The sequence below is a fragment of the Rhinolophus sinicus genome, chromosome 17 (assembly GCF_057876585.1).
Source record: "Rhinolophus sinicus isolate RSI-liver-muscle chromosome 17, RSI-T2T, whole genome shotgun sequence".
Taxonomy (NCBI): domain Eukaryota; kingdom Metazoa; phylum Chordata; class Mammalia; order Chiroptera; family Rhinolophidae; genus Rhinolophus; species Rhinolophus sinicus.
In genome coordinates, this window is record NC_142517.1 from 81,881,649 (window position 1) to 81,901,993 (window position 20,345).

Sequence of the window (20,345 nt, forward strand, 5' to 3'; positions counted from 1 at the left end):
GTACTATACATGTAAACTGTACACTTAAAATAGTTAAAACGGTAACTTTCACATTATGTGTATTTTACCACAGTAAAAAGTCAATGGGTGGAATTTATATATTAGCCTTGAGAATCATATACAGTTTCATATACATGTGCAGAAGATCCAGTATGTGGCTGCAGCTGGAAGAACATAGGACTTAATAAAAAATGACCAAAGCAATACTGGGTCTGACATTTGGCGTGTGATCTTAGGAAAACCCTAACTCTGGATCAGGGATCCTCACCTGTGAAATGCAGACGATAAACAAAAAGATTTTTTATTTTTAATTTAGGAATGTCTTATTTTAATAGAATTTTTACAGCATTCTATTACGCTATACAATAAACATACGATACAAACATTAAAAATATTTTTAAACGTCATGTAACGGTAAGAAAAAAAATCACCAAGATGCTCCCAAAATTGGCTAATTAGCATTCTGTTTCTATTACATAATTGCTAGTATTGGGCAAATATAGGCTAATTAGCAGTTAACCAATGATTATTTATTTTATTTCACTGTGTATACAAAAAAAATAGCTTAAATCTTAATGAATTTAAAAGAAATTTAGTTGTTAAACAACAGTAGGAAGCACTTAATAAGCATACTTACCAACCTCGAAGAACTTTAAAAGAACATGGAGTGAATGAAGAAGTCAAATCAGAAATTTCTTTTGTAAAATCTATACATTCACCTTGGAACCCGGGTTTACTGAATGCTTTGAGCTACAAAAACAACACAACAAACAGAAAACAATTGTTTCAAATCATTACAAAAGCAAAAGAACAGCTTTAGTTTCATGTCCTTATAAAAAGTGGAGCAAAATATTAGACTCATGTTTTATCTATCATCAAGGAATCCATGTTAAGAATGGCATTTTCCTTAAACTCATATGTTTTTCCTCATATGTTTCCAAGAATGTCACCATATACAGAGGTACAACAAAGTATGCCAAAAAAAGTATACACATTTTAAGAGATGCTTATCTTAAAATGTGCATACATTTTTTTTGGCACCCCAATTCTTACCATTTTTATCTATCTCTTACATCAAATTCTGGGCACAGAAGCCCAGAAAACAATTCTACCTGTAAAAGTAAATCATAATCTTTCCTCCATTAAAATTTCCTTGTCTAGTATATCATCAATTATTATCCCCTGCGGTGAGACTACAGGTATAAAACAAGATGCAATTCAGCACTAAACACGAAGGAGCTTTGCATTAGTATGAGGGGTGGGTGGTATGCCCCTTCTCTCCAAGTCTTCCTGATTCAGTTAAGAAAAGGGAGGAGGAGAGAGCATGAACACACACCCATAAGCAAGCGTGACAGTGCCTGTGAGAATGCAGGAGCAGATGGTGAAGAATAATGACGGGATTAGTGGAAGGCTCATGGTAAAGAGAGAAAGCTATCTGTGTCACGCATTTCAGTTTCTAGGCTTCAGTTGACTGATAAGAATACCTTGAACGTACAGCTTACAGTTATATACAGCTACATTCTATTTCTGTCCTTTTTGTCAAGAAAAGTCCACGGAATTTGAATTATAAAATTCCTTCAGACCAGAGATATAATCTGCCCCTCTAGTGACCTTAGATCTATAATAGGTTAAGAAAAAATTAATGAGCCCTATAAAATATTTCATAATCCACCGATGCCTTGAAATAACATGGCCCACAGGTTCACCACGCACTGACAGGCCTGCACTGTAGCTAAGAGTGCATCATAACGAACTATCTGCAGCATCACCCTTTCTTCTGCTCACGCTGTCACAGAGAACAAGGCTTCTTTGAGCAGCTGATGTTTGCCTCCTTCATCTTCCCAAGGGCACTCTTAGAGGCTGGTGGTCTCTGAGTTATGAAGAGTTGTTTCTTATCTAATTCTGCTCTGACCTCGCTTAGTCCGATATCAACGATCAGCCAAAACCAGGAAGGTGAGAGAACCCATTCTCCCTGACCAAATGCAGCCTGCACAACATGACTTCCTACTATGAAGCAGGCTGTATTCGGAGCATTAAAACACCAAGGCGTGTCTTAATGAGGTGTGACCCAGCAAGTTTCTACCATGCTCCTTCTGGAAGAGACAGAGGATAGCAACAAAAAGGAAGTCCAAACCACGACAGACCTCTGGAACCATTCCCCGCATAAGAACAATTCTACATGTCCAGGCAACCTGCCCCTATATTCCTTGATAAGAGCATGTATTTTGGTTAGTGGTTTTTCATGCTGTTTTTTTTTTTAACTTAAAGGTTTATAAAACATGAGTCTAAAAGTAAATCATAGTTAACTTCCAAAAATGTAGAGTAATTTCTCCTACATGCAAATATTATCTTAATTCACAATAAGAAACAGGAAAACTTCATGAGAACAGAGATCACAGCTGTTTCAATCACTACTTGTATTCCCAGTTTATTGAATTAATTATTTTCATATTGTTAAGCTTCAGATTTATAAATCAGTTATTTCACCATGAAGTCATTCATGAATTGTCAAATTCTGGACAACTGACAATGCAAGTTAAGCACATTTCAGATGATATATCAGGGGTGCCAAAAAAATGTACACACATGACTTGTATTCATCTTTTGTTATCAGTATATATTGAGTATTACAATTTTAATACAGTTTTTTCCTTTCTTAAAATGTGTATACATTTTTTTCGGCACCCTCTATATATAGGAGTCACCTCTACTTTTTAGTCTCAGTCTTTGTACCCAGAACCATTGATTAAAATTCACACACACACACACACACACACACACTCACACACGTGCGCGCACACATAATCTGCCATAAAATATTATTTTGATTTATGGGTTAAAATATTTTTTACCCAAACTGAAACAGTGGGCTTAAGGCTGATCTTAGTTTTTTATTTTCATTCCCCAAATGAGATATGGTTCATCCAAAACTCACCAACCTTAGGAAAGTAACACTTCATTCTGACTAACTTACAAATGTCTCAGAACAATTCTCACAATGTTCTGAGGATGACCCATACAGAAACCAACTCTGCACTTAATTTCAATAATTAAACTGTGGTTTCTACTCTTGGTGAAATAAAGTGACAGTGATTTGGTAAAATTAAGTCCTCTGAAAAGCTAGCTGGATAACTCTCTTGGTTTCCTTTCTAGATTAAAGTAGAATGAATATACAAAACAAGTTAGATAGGTTTGGAACATATAAAAGTAGTCAAGATGAACAAAAGATGAGTTCATTCAAATAAAATAATAAAAGAGAAGTGACAGCTGACACCACAGAAATACAAAGGATTATAGGAAAACACAACAGACAATTATATATGATCAAATTGGATAATCTGGACGAAATAGATAAATGCCTAGTAACATAAAATCTTCCAAGACTAAGTCAAGAAGAAACAGAAAATCTGAACAGACCTGTAACTATTAAAGAAATCAAATCAGAAATGAAAAAAAATCCGAACAACACAAAACTCCTGGACCAGATGGCTGCACAAGTGAATTTTACCAAACACTCAAAGAACAATTCATACCTATCCTTCTTAAACTATTCCAAAAAATTCAAGAGGACAAAAGGCTCTCAAGCTCATTTCACAAGGCCAGCATTACCCAATTTCAAAACCAGGACCAAAACATTATAAAACAAGAACATTATAGGCCAACATCCCTAATGAATATAGATGTAAAAACCCTCAACAAAATACTAGCAAATTGAATTCAGCAATACAGTAAAAAGATGATACACCATGACCAAATGGGATTTATTCCTGAGGTGCAAGGTTGGTTCAATATCTGCAAATCAATCAATGTGATATACCACATACCATGTTTCCCTGAAAATAAGACCTAGCTAGACCATCAGCTCTAATGTGTCTTTTGGAGCAAACATTAATATAAGACCCAGTATTATATTATATCATATCATATATCATATAAGACCTGATCTTACATTATATTAAAATAAGATGGGGTTGGGCTGGCCTGATGGCTCAAGTGGTTAGAGCGCCATGATCCTAACTCCGAAGGCTGCCGGTTTGATTCCCACATGGGCCAGTGGGCTCTCAACCACAGGTTGCCGGTTCAACTCCTTGAGACCCGCAAGGGATGGAGGCCTCTGCCCCCTACCACTAAGATTGAGCACTGCACCCTGAGCTGAGCTGCCGCTGAGCTCCCGGATGGCTCAGTTGGTTGGAGTGCATCCTCTCAACCACAAGGTTGCCGGTTCGACTCCTGCAAGGGATGGTGGGCTGTGCCCCCTGTAACTAGAAAAGGCAACTGGACTTGGAGCTGAGCTGCGTCCTCCACAACTAAGATCGAAAGGACAACAACTTGAAGCTGAACGGCACCCTCCACAACTAAGATTGAAAGGACAACAACTTGACTTGGAAAAATAAAAAAGGCCTGGAAGTACACACTGTTCCCCAATAAAGTCCTGTTCCTCTTCCCCAATAAAATCTTAAAGAAAAAAAAAAATAAGATGGGGTCTTATATTAATTTTTGCTCCAAAAGACACATTATAGCTGACGGTCCAGCTAGGTCTTATTTTCAGGGAAACACCGTAAACAAAATGAAAAATAAAAATCATATGCTCATATTAACAGATGCACTTGATAAAATCTACCATCCATTTATTATAAAAACTCTCAGCAAAGTGGGAATAGAGGAAACAAATCTCAACATAAAGGCCATATATAACAAACCCACAGCTAGCATTACACTCAACAGTGGAAAAACTAAAACTATTTTAAGATCAGGAATAAGACCAGAATGTCCACTTCCACCATTTTTATTCAACATATATCGAAGTTCTCGCCATAGCAATCAGACAAGAAATAAAAAGCATCCAAATTGGGAAGGAAGAAGTAAAATTGTCATTATTTAGAGATGACATGATGTTATATAGAGAAACCTAAAGATTCCACCAAGAAACTATTAGAACTGATAAATGAATTCAGTAAAGTAGCAGGATACAAAATTAACATTCAGAAATCAGTTGCATTTTATACACCAATAATGAATTATCAGCAAGAGAAATTTAAAAAACAATCCCATTTATAATTGTATCAAAAAATACCTAGGAATAAATTTAACCAAGTAGGTAAAAGACCTATACTTGGAAAATTATAAGACACTGAAGAAAGAAACTGAAGAAGATACAAATAAATGGAAGCATATCTACCATGCTCATGGATAAGAAGAATTAACATCGTTAAAATGTCCATACTATACAAAGCAACCATAGGTTCAAAGCACCCCTATTAAAATAACAATGGCATTTTTCATAGAACTGAACAAATAATCTTAAAATTTATATGGAACCACAAGAGAACATGATTAGCCAAAGCAATTCTGAGAAAGAAGAACACAGTTGGAGGTATCATGCTACTTGATATCAAATGATACTACAAGGCTATAGTAAACAAAAGAGCATGGTACTGACATAAAAAGAGACACATAGATTAACAGGAACAGACTAGAGCCCAGAAATAAACCCACGCCTATATGGCAAGTTAATCTATGACAAAAGACATAAGAATATACAGTGGGGTAAAGACATTCTTTTAAATAAGTGGTGCTGGGAAAACTGGACACATATGTGAAACTACACCACTTTCTTACACCATATATAAGAATAATCTCAAAATGGATTAAAGACTTAAATGTAAGCCCTAAAACCACAAAACTCCTATAAGAAAATATAGGCAGTAAACTCGCTCATATTTTTCTTAGTAACTTTTTTTGGAGATGTCTCCTTGGGCAAAGGAAACAAAAGAAAATTAAACAAACGGGACTACCTCAAACAAAAAAGTTTTTGCATAGCAAAGTATATCACTAACAAAAGGAAAAGATAAGCCACCGAATGGAAAAAGATATTCGTGGATGATACATCTGACAAGGGGTTAATATCCAACATTTATAAAGAACTCAAACAAAACAATTAAACAAACAAAACACAAACAATCCAATTAAAAATTGGGCAGAGAACCTGAATAGACATTTCTCCAAAGAGGACATACAGATGACCAATAGACATAAGAAAAAATGCTCAACGTCACTAATCATCAGAGAAATGCAAGTTAAAACCACAACAAGCTATCACCTCACATCTGTCAGAATGGCTTTCATCAATAAATCAACAGTGAAGTGTTGGCGAGGATGTGGAGAAAAGTGATCCCTCGTGCACTGTTGCTGGGATTGCAAATTGGTGGAGCCACTATGGAAAACAGTATAGAGGTTCTTCAAAAAATTAAAAATAGAACTACCTTATGACCCACAAATTCCACTTCTGGGTATTTATCTGAAGAAATCCAAAACATTAATTTCAAAAGATATATGCATCCCTATGTTCACTGCAGCATTATTTACAATAGCAAAGATATGGAAGCAACCTAAGTGTCCATTGATAGACAACTGGATAAAGAAGTGGTATATACTGAGGGTGCCAAAAAAATGTACATATTTTAAGAAATGTTATCATATAATATTTTTCGAAGTTGAATTACAGTAGCAATGTGTAGTATGATAATCGCTCAAAAGATGGTGTTAGTCAAATGAATGCTAGCGTCATTTATTGTATTACAATTTTAATACAGTTTTTTCCTTTCTTAAAATGTGTATACATTTTTTTGGCACCCTCTGTATATACAATGGAATATTACTCAGCCATAAAAAGAATGAAATCTTACCATTTGGGTTATTAGAGGTTATTATGCTGAGTGAAATAAGTCAGACAGAGAAGGACAAATACGTATGATCTCACTTATATGTGAAATCAAAAAACAACCAACCAACCAAACAAAAAAAACCCAAAATAAACTAACAAACAAAACAGAAACAAGCTCATAGATACACAGAACAAGGTGATGGTTGCCAGACGGGAGGAGGGCTGTTGGGGGGCTGGGTGAGAGGGGTGATGGGATTAAGAAGTGCAAATTGGCAGTTAAAATAGTCAAAGGGATATAATGTACAGCACAGAGAATATAGCCAATGATATTGTAATAACTGTATTGCATCAGGTGGGTTCTATACTAATTGGGGAGACTGCTTCGTAAATTATATAAATGTCTAACCACTATGCTGTACACTTGAAACTAATATTGTATGTCAACTGTAATTGAAAAAAACATTTAAAAACTAAAAAAAAAAAGAAAAAAACAACTTAGGAAAAAAAAAAAAAGAGTTTATTTCAAAACAGACCCATCCCTCAGTGCCTTCTGGCATGGCTTCATCCCTACCAGCCTCCCAAATGGAACAGTATGGAAGAAAAAAAAGACTGCATACCACTGGTCTCCAAGGTGCCTTTTCACATATATTATTTCTCTTTTAGAACTACTCTGAGGCAGAAATTATCACCACTTTATGATGAAAATTTTGCAGAAATTATTTTCTCTATATACTTTTCATTTATGCTATACACAAATAAATGTAATCTAATATGACAAACTATAAACTCAAGAGCTTACAAGTATTTACTGACCAAACACAAAAATTGTACTCAATCTTTTCCACAATATCAGAATAATTTTGTATATAATTTTACTATTCCAACGCTAAGATAATTTCTATGAGAAACGTTCTATCCTGTGTCAACAAGACGTTCTTGTTGAGGGAGCCCTTTACAGCTCCCTCATGCAAATATGCTGATTGTTAAACAAAGAACAGTCCTGTTTCCAATCTTCTGTTACATCACACTACCTCATACTGAAGTATCATGTACTTCTTCCATCAAGTACAAGTCTACAATAATTGTACTTCCCTGATAACTCATAGAAGAGCTTTCTTTACTTAAAGAAGTAGTACTTCCTGAGTATTTCTCGCCTTTGGATCCTATAGAGATGATCTGGTTATGGTACCATGAAGAAGTATTTTCCCCTACTGCTCTTGAATCTTACAGATATTTGACCAAAACTATTGTTTTTCTATCCCTCATCGGTGATAACAGTAACCACAACTATTAAAGATCATGTCATCACTCTAAAATTCAACGTGGCCAAATTATCCAATATAAGAAAATATCGGGTTGCTTTTTCTCAGCCAGAATCATGCATAAAATAGAACTGAGGCTCAATATTTAAAGAAATCCAAATTTCTAATTATATTTGCAAATAGACTTGAAAAACGTTCTAGGAAAGCAAAGTCCTTGGTGGATCAAAGAGGGAAATTGGTTACAATTTCCAGAGAATGGTGTCTGACTGCAACGTCTTGAAAACTAACTTCACTTTTAAAGATTTAATCTAGTGAAATTTCTGATTTGGACTTGCTGTGGGGGCAGGGAGTGAGGGACAATGACAACAATAATAACATCATGAACAAGATCCACATTCCGGGTTTTTTTGTTTTGTTTGGGGGAAGAAAATGAAAAACAAAACCAAATGTCACCTAATTATTAACGACTCTATAATGATCCTGCATATTTTGAGCAAACAATCTCCTCAATAAAAGAAGTTATGTGTCCCCAAACAAGAAGTATCTCATCATACGTAACATGCTTACACTTCAGTAATAATATTTTCATTAGCATAAGTCTCATGATGTACATTAATCTCTATAGACATACATTTTTCTGGTTTTCACTTTCTTAGGATGCTTGAGGTTCACTTTTAAATCATCAGCTTAAAAAATTCTGTCTCTTAAGGAGCATTTGAAATCTTGCTCTCTTGGCATATGTTGTCAGTTTGGCTCAAATAAATTCATAAAAATTCTCAAAAAATAAAAAAGTTCTGTCTCTTGACTTCAACTCTGAGATGTAACTTCCTCCTTATTCCAAAGCAAATGGAGAAAATAACTACCTCATCTGAACACAGCATCTGAATTATCAATCTGACTATCACAGCTACTTGTAAAGAAGAAAATACTTTCTAGTTACTGAATTGAACCAGAGTGTCAGCCAAGATCCCTTTGTTTTTATTTGAGTAAGTAAAAGTAAAAGCAAGCAAAACGTTCTGAAAATTTGGTTCAATGGAAATAATAAGAGCTTTGATACTGGGTAAACTAAGGAGGCTTTGTTTGCATGTTACCAAATATCCAGATATCGTCTACCTATCAGCAACATTTAATTCACAAGGCAATAGGTGAGCCATGTCCAGAAAAAGAAAACGGGGCTGACTTCATTGGGCTTTTTCTGCTGCTTCCTTTCTCCTCAAGTTGGACTGGAAATACTATGAAGAAAATCCTCTGAGCTATCGGCCCCAAACAAGGAAGTCTATAAAAAAGAACAGGGACGTAGGAGGGGAAAACACAGAGCTTAAAAGAATGTGACTTTTTCTCTGCACTTAAAACTCAGAAAATGTGCAGTTAGGAATTACCCATTTAACTATTTATGTTGTGTTGATTCATGTGAAAAAGTACTTTAAAAGTCCACAGTTGGAGTTTTGAGAAGATTCAAAATAAAAATCTGGCAGGAAGTGTCTCCAAATACAACAGCTCAATTATATTCAGAAAGGAAATGTTCCCAATAGGCCAGAGCTAATCAGAAAATAATAAAACCTGAAAGCATTGTGAATAGAAACATAGTTGAACTAAGCTGATTTGAAATGTGTAAACACTGACATGAACATGAAAAACATACACACTCAAGAGATTCAGCGTTATGTAAAGCTAGCAAATGTCAGATAATTAAAATTAATCACTATTTTGGGCTTTTTAACAGAAATTTTTCCAAATTTGTTATTTAAAATTAGAGAGAGGAAGCAATGCCTCTCATCCCCTCTTCCTTCTATGGTTGTACGTACTGCTCAGATCATTCTTTGATGTAAAATCCTGAAAATGTGGTGAAGTAGCTTCACATACTAGAAAATGCCTATTTGCTCCTTCTAGCTGTATGAAATGACACAAATTCTAAATCTTGGTTTGCTTATCAATAAATGGGATTAATCCTGACCTCACAAAGTTCGGAGAAGCACTAAATAAGCACAATTTCTAGCCCTCAACAGATAATAACCATTATCCAACGGATAATAATGTTAGGCTCCAGAGTACTGCCCAGTCCTCAAACCATTAACACACTAGAAATAAAGAAAGCTGGAATTTTAATGGTGCTTTTAAGAAATATTTGATTTAGGTCTTAGAAATACATTTACAAAAGCATACCAAGACAGCCGTTTCCCCATGGTAAGCATGTGCCTCCAAAGACATAACATACTGTGCTCAATAAGAATAAAATATTGAAGAACAGGTGGGCAATAGGAAATAAAGAGTGGCAGAGGTTCAAAATGACCCCACAGTGGTCAGAGCTGAAGCTCTGTCAGGAGAAAATGAACTGGGACAAATCCAGGCCAGAACAACCCATAGCAAAGACGGGCACGCTTACGCCTACAGGTGCACTCTAGTAGAATTGTCCTGCCACACAGACGCATAAGGGTTATCTGATGGGAAGAGAAAGATTTGAGAGAAAGGGTAGAAATGTTTTTAGTAAACAATTTAACAATTCCAAGGTAAGGCTGTATTTCAACATACCAAATGTGGAGGCTCATTTATTCCAAGTGGTTCCTGAAAAACAATATTAAAATATTTAAAAAATTGTAATCATGTCATCTTAGTTGTGTTCTTGAAAGCTTGGAAAATATCCTTTGAAAAATGGGAAAAAAAGGTCTATCCAATTTACTAGATTCCTTTAACTGGCCGTTACTCGTAACCTACTGAATTCTCTTATAATAGTAATTTTTGTATTTATTACCTAATTTATTTTGAGTAATACTGTAGCTGAAGGAGAAATGTGCCCCAATACCTCCTAGAACGAAAGCATCTGAACTTCCCACTATTCCCTCTTCTGCAACTATGTCACAGGAACCCATACTGCTGTGCAGAGTTTGTTATTACCCAAGCTGGCCACACTGGTTCCCAGCTTCGTGACTTTGCACACAAGGAGATTATTCCCTTTGTGGGAGGCCCCTCTGCCCCACCTTCCTGCCTGGAAAAATTGCTTTTACCCCTTAAGATATCACTGAATGCATTCTCTTCCGTGGCATGGTCCCCAGGTCCCCAGCCTCTGAGTGCTCCCTGGGCCTGTTCCCCTAGCACTGCCTACACACTTCATTTTGTCACTAACCATTCTATTAGTTAACTGTCCACATGTCTATCTCCCCAAACGGACTGAGACCCATCAGGGTAGTCTTACTCATCTTTTATCTCCAGTGAATCAGTACAGTGTCTGGAGTATCAGAGGCACTAAATAATGCTGCTAGGTGAAATGACTGATCAAATTACAGCCATTTTATCCATGTGCTAATGTCACATATGAGTTCTCTATGGAGTCTATAGAAATTCACACCCTATTCCATTTCCTCTGCATATACATACAACATAATTCAACAATTCCACTTTAAAAAGGCTTGTTCCACATATTTAACTGTATGCCATTACATGCCATTGGCATTGGTTATGTTCATACTTAACTCACCAGTTGGACAGGCCGTATTGACATTATTGTATTATTTGATCCTCCCCAGTCAAAAAAGCATTTGTATTTCCCTTTCTCTAAAATGTACTGTTCTCCACAGAAGAATTTCTGCTGGTAGGCAACCCACCTGGTAGGGATAAAAGGAAAAAGAACAGAGGTGATGTAGAATCGAGCAAGCGACAACTTTAAAAACGAAATAATCTTTCAAGGTTCTCAGAGTAGGAGACAACTTACACTCCACTTTTAACGTGAATGGATCTTGTTTCACTGCCAAAGCTGATTTCTAAGTCAGAAATTTCCTGATTTGTAATGTCAATAAACTTCCCATTTTCCAGGTCAGATTCATACAGTGTGATGGAAGACTCTATAAAATTCTAAAAAGAGGAAGAGCAAAGTTTAGGAAAATATATGCACTTTGTTTCTTGGATTGCTAAATCTTTGCACAATTTTCACATACTTGTGGAATAATTTTCACACAAATAACTCCGGGAAGAATTTTAAATGGTATTGGAAAGAATTTCAATACTCATTACTCCTAAACAGTAAAGAAAAAAAAAATAAACCTGAATTTTTATTGTAATCAGGACAGTATGACATTTTTACATAAATGGAAATTAGTCAACAGTTGGTAAATTGCTGGAACTTACAGGCCACCATCTCTAACTTTAATTGTAAAACTAATATCTACCTTGTGCCTAGAGAGCAAAAGCTGCATGAAACCAAAGAAAGTATACAATGTACTGTGGGTAATGTGGGAAAGGATTTTATGAGCTTAAATGTAACAGAAAAACTAAAGTTTGCTTGACAAAAAAAATGTTATTAGAAAATCAAAGTGATAGGAAACATAGACGATATTTAGTCTGACAACATATTTGAGATGAAAATATAAGATCCAAAATTGATAAATCAGCAAAAAAAAAAAAGAATTCACAAAAAATTAAAAACAAGTAAGCAAATATCTAAAAATAAAGAAATTAAGATGAAAACAACTGATACAATTTTCACTTTTAAAGTTAAGCTAGGAAGGATCTAAAACTCCAGTTTTGTCAAGGAACACTGCTGGTGGAAATATAAATTGGACAACTATTTTAGAAAATAATTTAGAGATAAATTTAAAAAACTGAAACTGTACATACTCTCTGAGCCTGAAATTCTTTAAGAAAAGTTTCTTAAAGAAACTAAATAGTGGGCAACTTATATGCAAAGATGCAATATTTGTAATAGTGAGAGCCGTAAATAACGTAAATGTCCAAAAGATGTATAAAGGTAAACCTTTATGCATCCATTACTTGATGGAAGAAATCTAATTAAGAACAGTTTTTAACAAGCCAACGGTGAAATATATTCTATACTTACCACTGGCCAGAGCTTTACATGCATTATTTCCAAAAGAGCCACCACATGAGATTATATTACTATCATTCCCCTTTTACAGCTAAGGAAATTGAGTAATATATAATTATTTTCATTAAAGTATATGTTGAGTAATATATATTCATATATATTAAGTAATTTATGTGTATGTGTATATGTGTACTACCCTGTTTCCCTGAAAATAAGACCTAGTTGGACAATCAGCTCTAATGCGTCTTTTGGAGCAAAAATTAATATAAGACCCGGTCTTATATTACAGTAAAACAAGACTGGGTCTTATATTAATTTTTGCTCCAAAAGACGCATTAGAGTTGATTGTCTGGCTAAGTCTTATTTTCGGGGAACGCTGTATACACACACACATCGGCTATTTTAAAGATGAGGGAATCAAGGCTTTACCAGCGTCTAAGTGATTTGCCTTCAAGTCCCGAGACCAAGCCTCCCGACTGAAGTATGACGTTTACAGCCTGGGTGCCATATCAACAAACCTGGCTGCATTGACAACATAAACTTCTATCACCTGAGGAGCCTGAGCACGCCTGTCTCTTGCAACCTGAAAATGCATAACTAGCTCAAGGCCGTTGTGAGAATACAATGTGATGATGATGGCTTGAGGGGGCCCAGTCTGGGTCCTGGTTAGGAACTGGTATCAATGGCCACCAGCCAAGTCAGGCCCAACCATAGAGGGCCTGTCTCCAGCAGCTCTGTTACATGCACCTCTCCCCTCACTCTGGTGACACCGGAATGTTCCATCGCTGCTTCTACTTCTGCCTGTGCAACTACCTACCTCTCGTCTACTCCATTAGGGTTGTAGGAAAAGGGGAGCAGGGATAAGCTGAAATATACCTTGGGTCACTGTGTTATGTTGGAGTCTAACTGGACGAGATAAAAACATAAACAGACACGTGCATGTGTGCTGTGTTTGTGCCCTTTCATTAAAAATAACCTGTTTTGAGGTGAGGTGCTTTACTGGAGCAATGATTTGCACAAATGATCCTGTGTGTGTTGTGTGGGAGTGACAGCAGGGAGGAGGGTGAGATGGGAAGCAGGCTGGAGACACAGGCACTTGGCAACAATGCAGCCCAGAGCTGAGCAGAAGAGGAGGAATCCACTGTCACAGGGTCCACTGCCAAGTACAAGTGCTGACAGCATATGAGTTCACAAATAAATTGACTCACATGGCTTGAGTTTGTGTCCTTCCTACTTTGTCTACTATTCCCAGAGACTTGGCTAAGGACTGCAGGAGTCTCCCAAGTGTCGTCGCTCTCCTCTTGCCATCTTCTGCTTTTGTTTATTCGTGGCTTTTCATGCCTATGGCTTTTGCCTTCCATCTTTTCCTAAGTACCCTTTGAAGCACTCAACTAGTCTTGACCCTCTCTGCAGTTTCACTCAGACCTACCAAATATACAACATCTGATCTGGTTGAGTAGTTGCCATCAATATGGTACCCCTGCCGGGCAGAGTCTAACTCTAAGGCAACTCCAGTCACCTGAAGCTAAACCCACAGGGTCACATGTACAAAGCATGGTATAAAAGATATTTTTTAAAATAAAAAATCTTCTAACTGCCTAGTTCAGGTGATTGCAAAAGGCACTCAGTCATGTTCAGAGTAAGGCTTATTAGGTTACTAGGTCAGTATCATCCCCACTTTACCAGGTGTAATTAAATAACTTCGAAAGTCAAACTTGGAGCTCTGTTGCTTGAGAAGAATGAATAATGATGGAATGGGCTCAAATCTGTATTCCATGCTGTATTTTTAAAGCACTTAAATCCACTGAAAAATGTGGATAGTTCAATATAGTCTCAGATACAGTACGTCCATTGCTAGAGGAAAGTAATGAGCAGTTGCTGCAGGACCAAAGATTAAGTCTTAAGGATCAGTAATTTTATTATTTTTAAATTCCATAAAATCCCTCAGCTGACTGGACCCTGGAGCTCTTGCGATACAGCTCTTGTGGGCAACGGAACGTGAGACACCAGTAGAGATCTGGTGTATCGATTAATTTAGGAGAAATACTGGTCTCCGCTGCATACCACCTGGTTTCTGAGATCTATAAAAGAGGCCCAGAGTCTGAAAATCGTAACAAAAGCAAATCCAAGCTTAGTGAAAAAACTGAGGAATAACAAGCATACCAAAGAACTTTTATCAAGGAAGCCAAGGAATAAAAATTCCTGTTCAATCCCTGGAGTCTAAATACTATATTCCTTCTGGTCTTCTCCTTTAAAAAAACAATCAACTTCAAGTCAGTGCATCTGCCTGACTCATTTGGAATTAGGAACATATTTCTGGTTGTGCTCTCCAAAGCACTCCGGGACACAGATCACGTTATCCCTGAGGAACACATCCAGGATTTGACCGTAGTAGATCCAGAGTGTTCCGCACGCTGGAGCCAGGACATGAGAAAACTGCACTGTAGTATGCAATTTTCCTATGTATCCTCTTGCTTATTTTATATTACTTCAGCTTAGATCTTAAACGCAGTGCTTCATTCTTTCCAAGGTTAGAGACATCTGAGAGTCTGTGTGCGGAAAAGATGTCTCACCTCAACTCTACCTGTTCTCTTATGTAGGGCTGTGACAACCACAGAGCTTTAAATATAGTACTGTATTATATACTTACATTTTCCAAAGAGGGTAGACTTGTTTTTTTATCACACACACAAAAGTAATACAGGGTGGGCAGGAAGAAATTTTAGAAGATGATGGATACATCCATGGCCTTGATAGTGGTGATGGTTTCATGGGTGTAACTTATCCCAAAACTCATTAAGTTGTGTACATTAAATACATACGGCTTTTTACATGTCAACCATAACTCAATAAAGTGGTTTTTAAGGAAAAGAACTCCTCTCCAATTATATGCTAGACCTAAGGAATATAAAATTTTTCTAAGTATAACTTGATAAGCAAATTTTTAAAGCATGTTCATAATATATACATATATAAAATCTAAATTTTCTCACTATATAGATTTTTTAGTATATTTTACCTGAAAATATTTTAGTGAAAATAAATTTAAATTATAAATAAACTGTCTGAAAGTCCACCTAAATAATTATTTATTACATATATGTATTGGTCTGCAATGTGACCATATACTGATAGCTACAGATGAAATGCTGATAAACTTTGGTTGGATGAGATCCAGCTTTCTGTCGTTCAGGTGCTTTTTTCCACTAATCATTCTGTAACAGAGAAGAATGGATTACATGGCATGGGCCCCAGAGCAAGGCAGACTTGCCCTTAAATCAGGCACAGTGCATAACCTAGATCCTCAGTTTCTGGATCTGTAAGATGGGAATCTGAAGAGTCTCTATCTCATCATCTTTGTGAGATTAAGTGCAAGTATGTATATAAAGCCATTAGTAAATCTTTGATTAATGTTAGATTATAATGAGGATTACAAAAACATCTTTAACTGTAACAATTAATCTTTTAATTTAAAAAATCTAATTTAAAGAGAACAGAAGATTTTCTTTGAAGGGCATTTTTACTTATTTATATAAAAACTGTGTCATCATTTTTGTAAATGCCCCAAACTTTCATGTGCAACACTAATTAACATGGTGATTTATACCAATTTTTCCAATGTACACTATCACAGACTGTATCAAATATTTCATAATTACTTAGCTATATAGTTACAGTATTCACATCTTTTCACATTTTCTATTATTGGGATATTTCAGCTTGTGACTTGGGGTTTTGTTTTTTGTTTGTTTGCTTGTCTTAGTCACAATCAACTTTGGAAGATACCATCACATTCATTGCTCAACATTCCTAGGATCAGCAATGCTTCCATTCAACTCTCTTTTTTAAATATGGAGGGAAAAGCAGATTGTTTGATACTAGGTAGAAGATGCTTTCAATCATGAGAATCATAACCCATAGGTACCTCAATGCATGTGCTCAAAATGACCTAAACAAACAAACAAAAAAGATGAAAGCTCTATCTTGTTTTGTCTTGCTTGCCTTTTAGAGGTCAAGTAAGGAGTAGCTAGGTAGAGAAAACCTGTGGTCCTTGTATATTGTGGACTAAATACCTTCAAAGTCATCTAGTCATTATTCAAATTAACCCAGTGCCTGGTCTTCAGTGGACTGTCCTGTATTTCTTCCAGGTACAACTGGTTTCCAAACCACTTTCTTACTGACAAGGATCATTCATGAAAAGAAATGTTCCCTTGTGCCCTGTGCTTCTTCTCCCATTCTGGCTCCTCCTGTCTAACCAAGCAAGAGAGGGCTACAACAAAGCTACTGGTGGCCGCAACAGACAGAAACCTAAGGGGCCAGAGCACACAATCCTGGTGCTTATTCAAAGTACACGGGGACCCAGTAACTACTCTTCACTTCACTATCAGTTCCTTCAAAGAGGGTTTTAGAGGCTGTGCCGGATAGTTTAGGGTTTAGATGGGGAAATATTATTTTGGAAAGATATTACAGTGTTAACTCCTTAATCATAAGAAAGGATGCCCTTCTGAATATATTAAAAAATTTCCAGAGCTGGTCAGGGAAATGAGCAACATTTGATAAGCCCTGATATCCTACAGAACCCTCTAACACCTTATCTCCTCTTCTCTGGGCCTTCGTCATCTTCCATCTGGTGTCCTGTATAACCCTTCACCCCATGCCATTTCTTGATACAGTCAACAAAAAGATCTTCCTAAACCGCTCATCTAATCATACGCACTAAGTCTAAAGTCCATCAGTGGCTCACGGTCAAGGGAAAAAAAAAAATCAGAACTCTTCGGTCTGGCGTATAAGGCCATTTATTACCTGGCTCTGGACTCATCTTCCCAAAGTTCTTCCTAACACCCTGACTTAACTGCATTTCCCAAACACGCCCCCTTCCACTCTCAGAACGGTTTTATAACCTCAACACTATTAACGTTTTGGGCAGATGATTCCTTCTTTGTTGTAGGGGGGCTGGCCTGTGAACTACAGGGGTTCAGCGGCATCCCTGGCCTCTACCCACTTGATGTCAGTAGCACCCCCGTCCCTGCCAAGTCAGGACAGCCAAAATGTCTCCAGACACTGCCAAATGCTCCCCCGAGGGTAAAATCACCCCAAGCTGAGAACCACTGGCTCACATGCTTGCCCTTATGCATGTCAATCTCTTGCTAAAACAGCATCTGCCTTTCCCCTTCACTCTGTCCTGATTTTCCTCACTTGGCTAACTCCTGAACTTGAAATCTCAGCTCAGCTGGCAGCTGAACTTCCTCTTACTTTCGAGAAGTAAGTCACCATTTTCTGTGTACACTGAGCCCTTTGTGCTTAATCCAATCCCAGTCAAACCATATCAAACATTCATATAAGTGTTATCTTCCCTACCAGGCTGCCTGCCCTGTGAAGACAGGGATGGACTCTCTGGCCGCTATATCTAGCACCTGGCACAGCAGAGCTACCAGAGCAGATGCTCAAAAAATGACTGTGGAATCAATGGATGAAAAGTAAACAGAATATTCTAGAATAATCATGGCAGTTATGAAATACAGGCAAGTCACACAAGCAGTCAGTGTGATGCTTTAGAAACATCTTATAACCTCGTGTTTTATTAGAGGTCATGTCCAGTTTTTATGGAAAGATAAGATAGAAATTAAGAATTCAGAAACCAACTCACAGCTTGTAAGTACCGGAAAGACAAGATGGGGCCACTCAACGCCCCACAGGCATTGCTGTCTTCAAAATCACCTTCTTCAAGCAAAAACTGCTGGCCTTTAAAATGTTCTTTTTCATAGGCAACCCACCTAGAAATACAAAGGACACCAACCGAGAGCCATTAATAAAACTGCAGTCAAGAAAACAGGAAGAAAAAAATCATGATAAAGCACCCATTGCACATCACCATATTTTAAAAAGCAACACATTTGTTTTGCTACCATTTACAAAGACAGACAAATGGTGTGTGCTTCATGGATCAATAATTTTTATAGCTTGGAGGCTTTACCCAGCCAAAGGTTAACTGTAGTAGAATTGCAATGCTCATTAAATGTTTGTGGCGTGACCTGATACCACACCTTAAAACACTTGGAGGAAAGTTTGCCAAGCAAGTAAAAATGGAAAGCACAAATAGGCAATAGAAAAGTGACAAGCCCACACTGAGATTCAAAGAAAATCATTCTTATTCAACTGATGAAGCCCTTCTGGAATCACAGAACGATTACTCTATTAAACATTTATTTAGGGTTTAAGTTAAAGGAACCTCTCACCAGGCTTGAGATCTAAAACACATTATAGGTGGGTTTAGCAAAGAGGAACTGGGAAATGCAACTGAGCTGGTATTCGTCCTGGTGGCTTACATCTACCCAACATCTTTTGCGTTTATGGTGGGAAATGTTGCTCCCACCGTTTTGTCAGTGGTGATAAAGGAAACAGGAAGATGGAAGCATAGCGGCAGAGTATCTTTCAGGGACACAGGTTTCTTGACTTCTAATCTAAAACAGTCAGGACAGACACCGATACACACCATTAGTCATTCAACTCCTCCATGAAACTTACATGTTATGGAGTAATCCAAGTAGCTAACGCAGTGTGGGCGGAGATGGTTCACAAGACATGTTGGCCTGCTAAAATCTGCCTTCAGGTGCACTGTGTAGTTAGAGTGGGACCCGTTCCCACAGGCAGATTCCAGGGACCAATTTTGGGATTCTGTATGGGGAACTTCTGAATTCTGGAGCTTGACAAAATGAAGCCTGCTAGGGCTGACTACTATTTTTCCCCCCCTTTCTCCACCCCTACTATAGTTGTGAAGACAAAAAATATTGCAAAGAGTTGTTTCCATAGGATATAAGACTACAGTAGCCGCTCAGTAATCACAAATCCCTTCTCATTTTCTATGTCGTAGGTGTACATACATACATTTTCTGTGTACGTAGGTGTACGTCTAGCAGGAGAAGGGGCTGGGAGGTGGGGGCAAGAGTTGAAATAAACATCTTTTATACTTTTTGGTATATTTGTAATATGTAAAGAAACTAGTATTTTCTTCTTAAATTATTATGTGAAAATAAATTTCACAAGAACACTTTCAAATTCTAAGTTTTCTTTTTTGTAAACATGGCTACTCAAAACATACTTTAACATATCTGAATGGGAAAAAGAATAAAAGGTATAGAGGACCTAATTATTAAAGGACAGATCAGTAAATTATTACATAACAGTTCAAAAATCTGCCCAGTTTTTCTTAATAGATTTGATTAATATTCAATTTATATAACAATCTGGGATATTTAAAAATAGACGTTATCTGAGAAAAATTAAAAAACATCAACCTCACTTTCCTCGGATTCCTCAAGTTGAAACAGAGATGAGGAAGAGTCCACACTACATATAGATAAAGCTAAACAGCTAACAAAAGTGAAAAATAGTAGAAACACAGAAAAAAATAATGAAGTCAGCTATTCATCTTTAAACGAGGGCATCACATTTTTCTACTGCAGTTGCCACATAAAAACAGAATTGTGTATGTGGTATTACAAGCCATAATATTTTCTTGAGATTTTTGTAAAATAATTGTAAAAAAAACTAGACAAGAACAACGCAAATTCCAATCTAGTTAATGGGGAAAAACATTCAGATC

The 20,345-nt window shown here is 36.8% G+C and overlaps 1 protein-coding gene across 2 annotated transcripts in view; it reads right to left on the reverse strand.

Annotated features, from left to right (window-relative positions):
* The window catches only part of CRYBG3 (crystallin beta-gamma domain containing 3), a 108,042-nt gene that overhangs the window by 26,537 nt on the left and 61,160 nt on the right, over positions 1–20,345 (reverse strand). For both annotated transcript variants that reach the window (XM_019757207.3, XM_074333088.2), the window contains 5 exons: positions 18,390–18,516; positions 11,633–11,772; positions 11,399–11,525; positions 10,456–10,488; positions 638–750 (listed from right to left, as the gene is read on the reverse strand). In XM_019757207.3, coding sequence (XP_019612766.3) covers positions 638–750; positions 10,456–10,488; positions 11,399–11,525; positions 11,633–11,772; positions 18,390–18,516 — 540 coding nt within the window. The remainder of the gene's footprint in view (positions 1–637; positions 751–10,455; positions 10,489–11,398; positions 11,526–11,632; positions 11,773–18,389; positions 18,517–20,345) is intronic.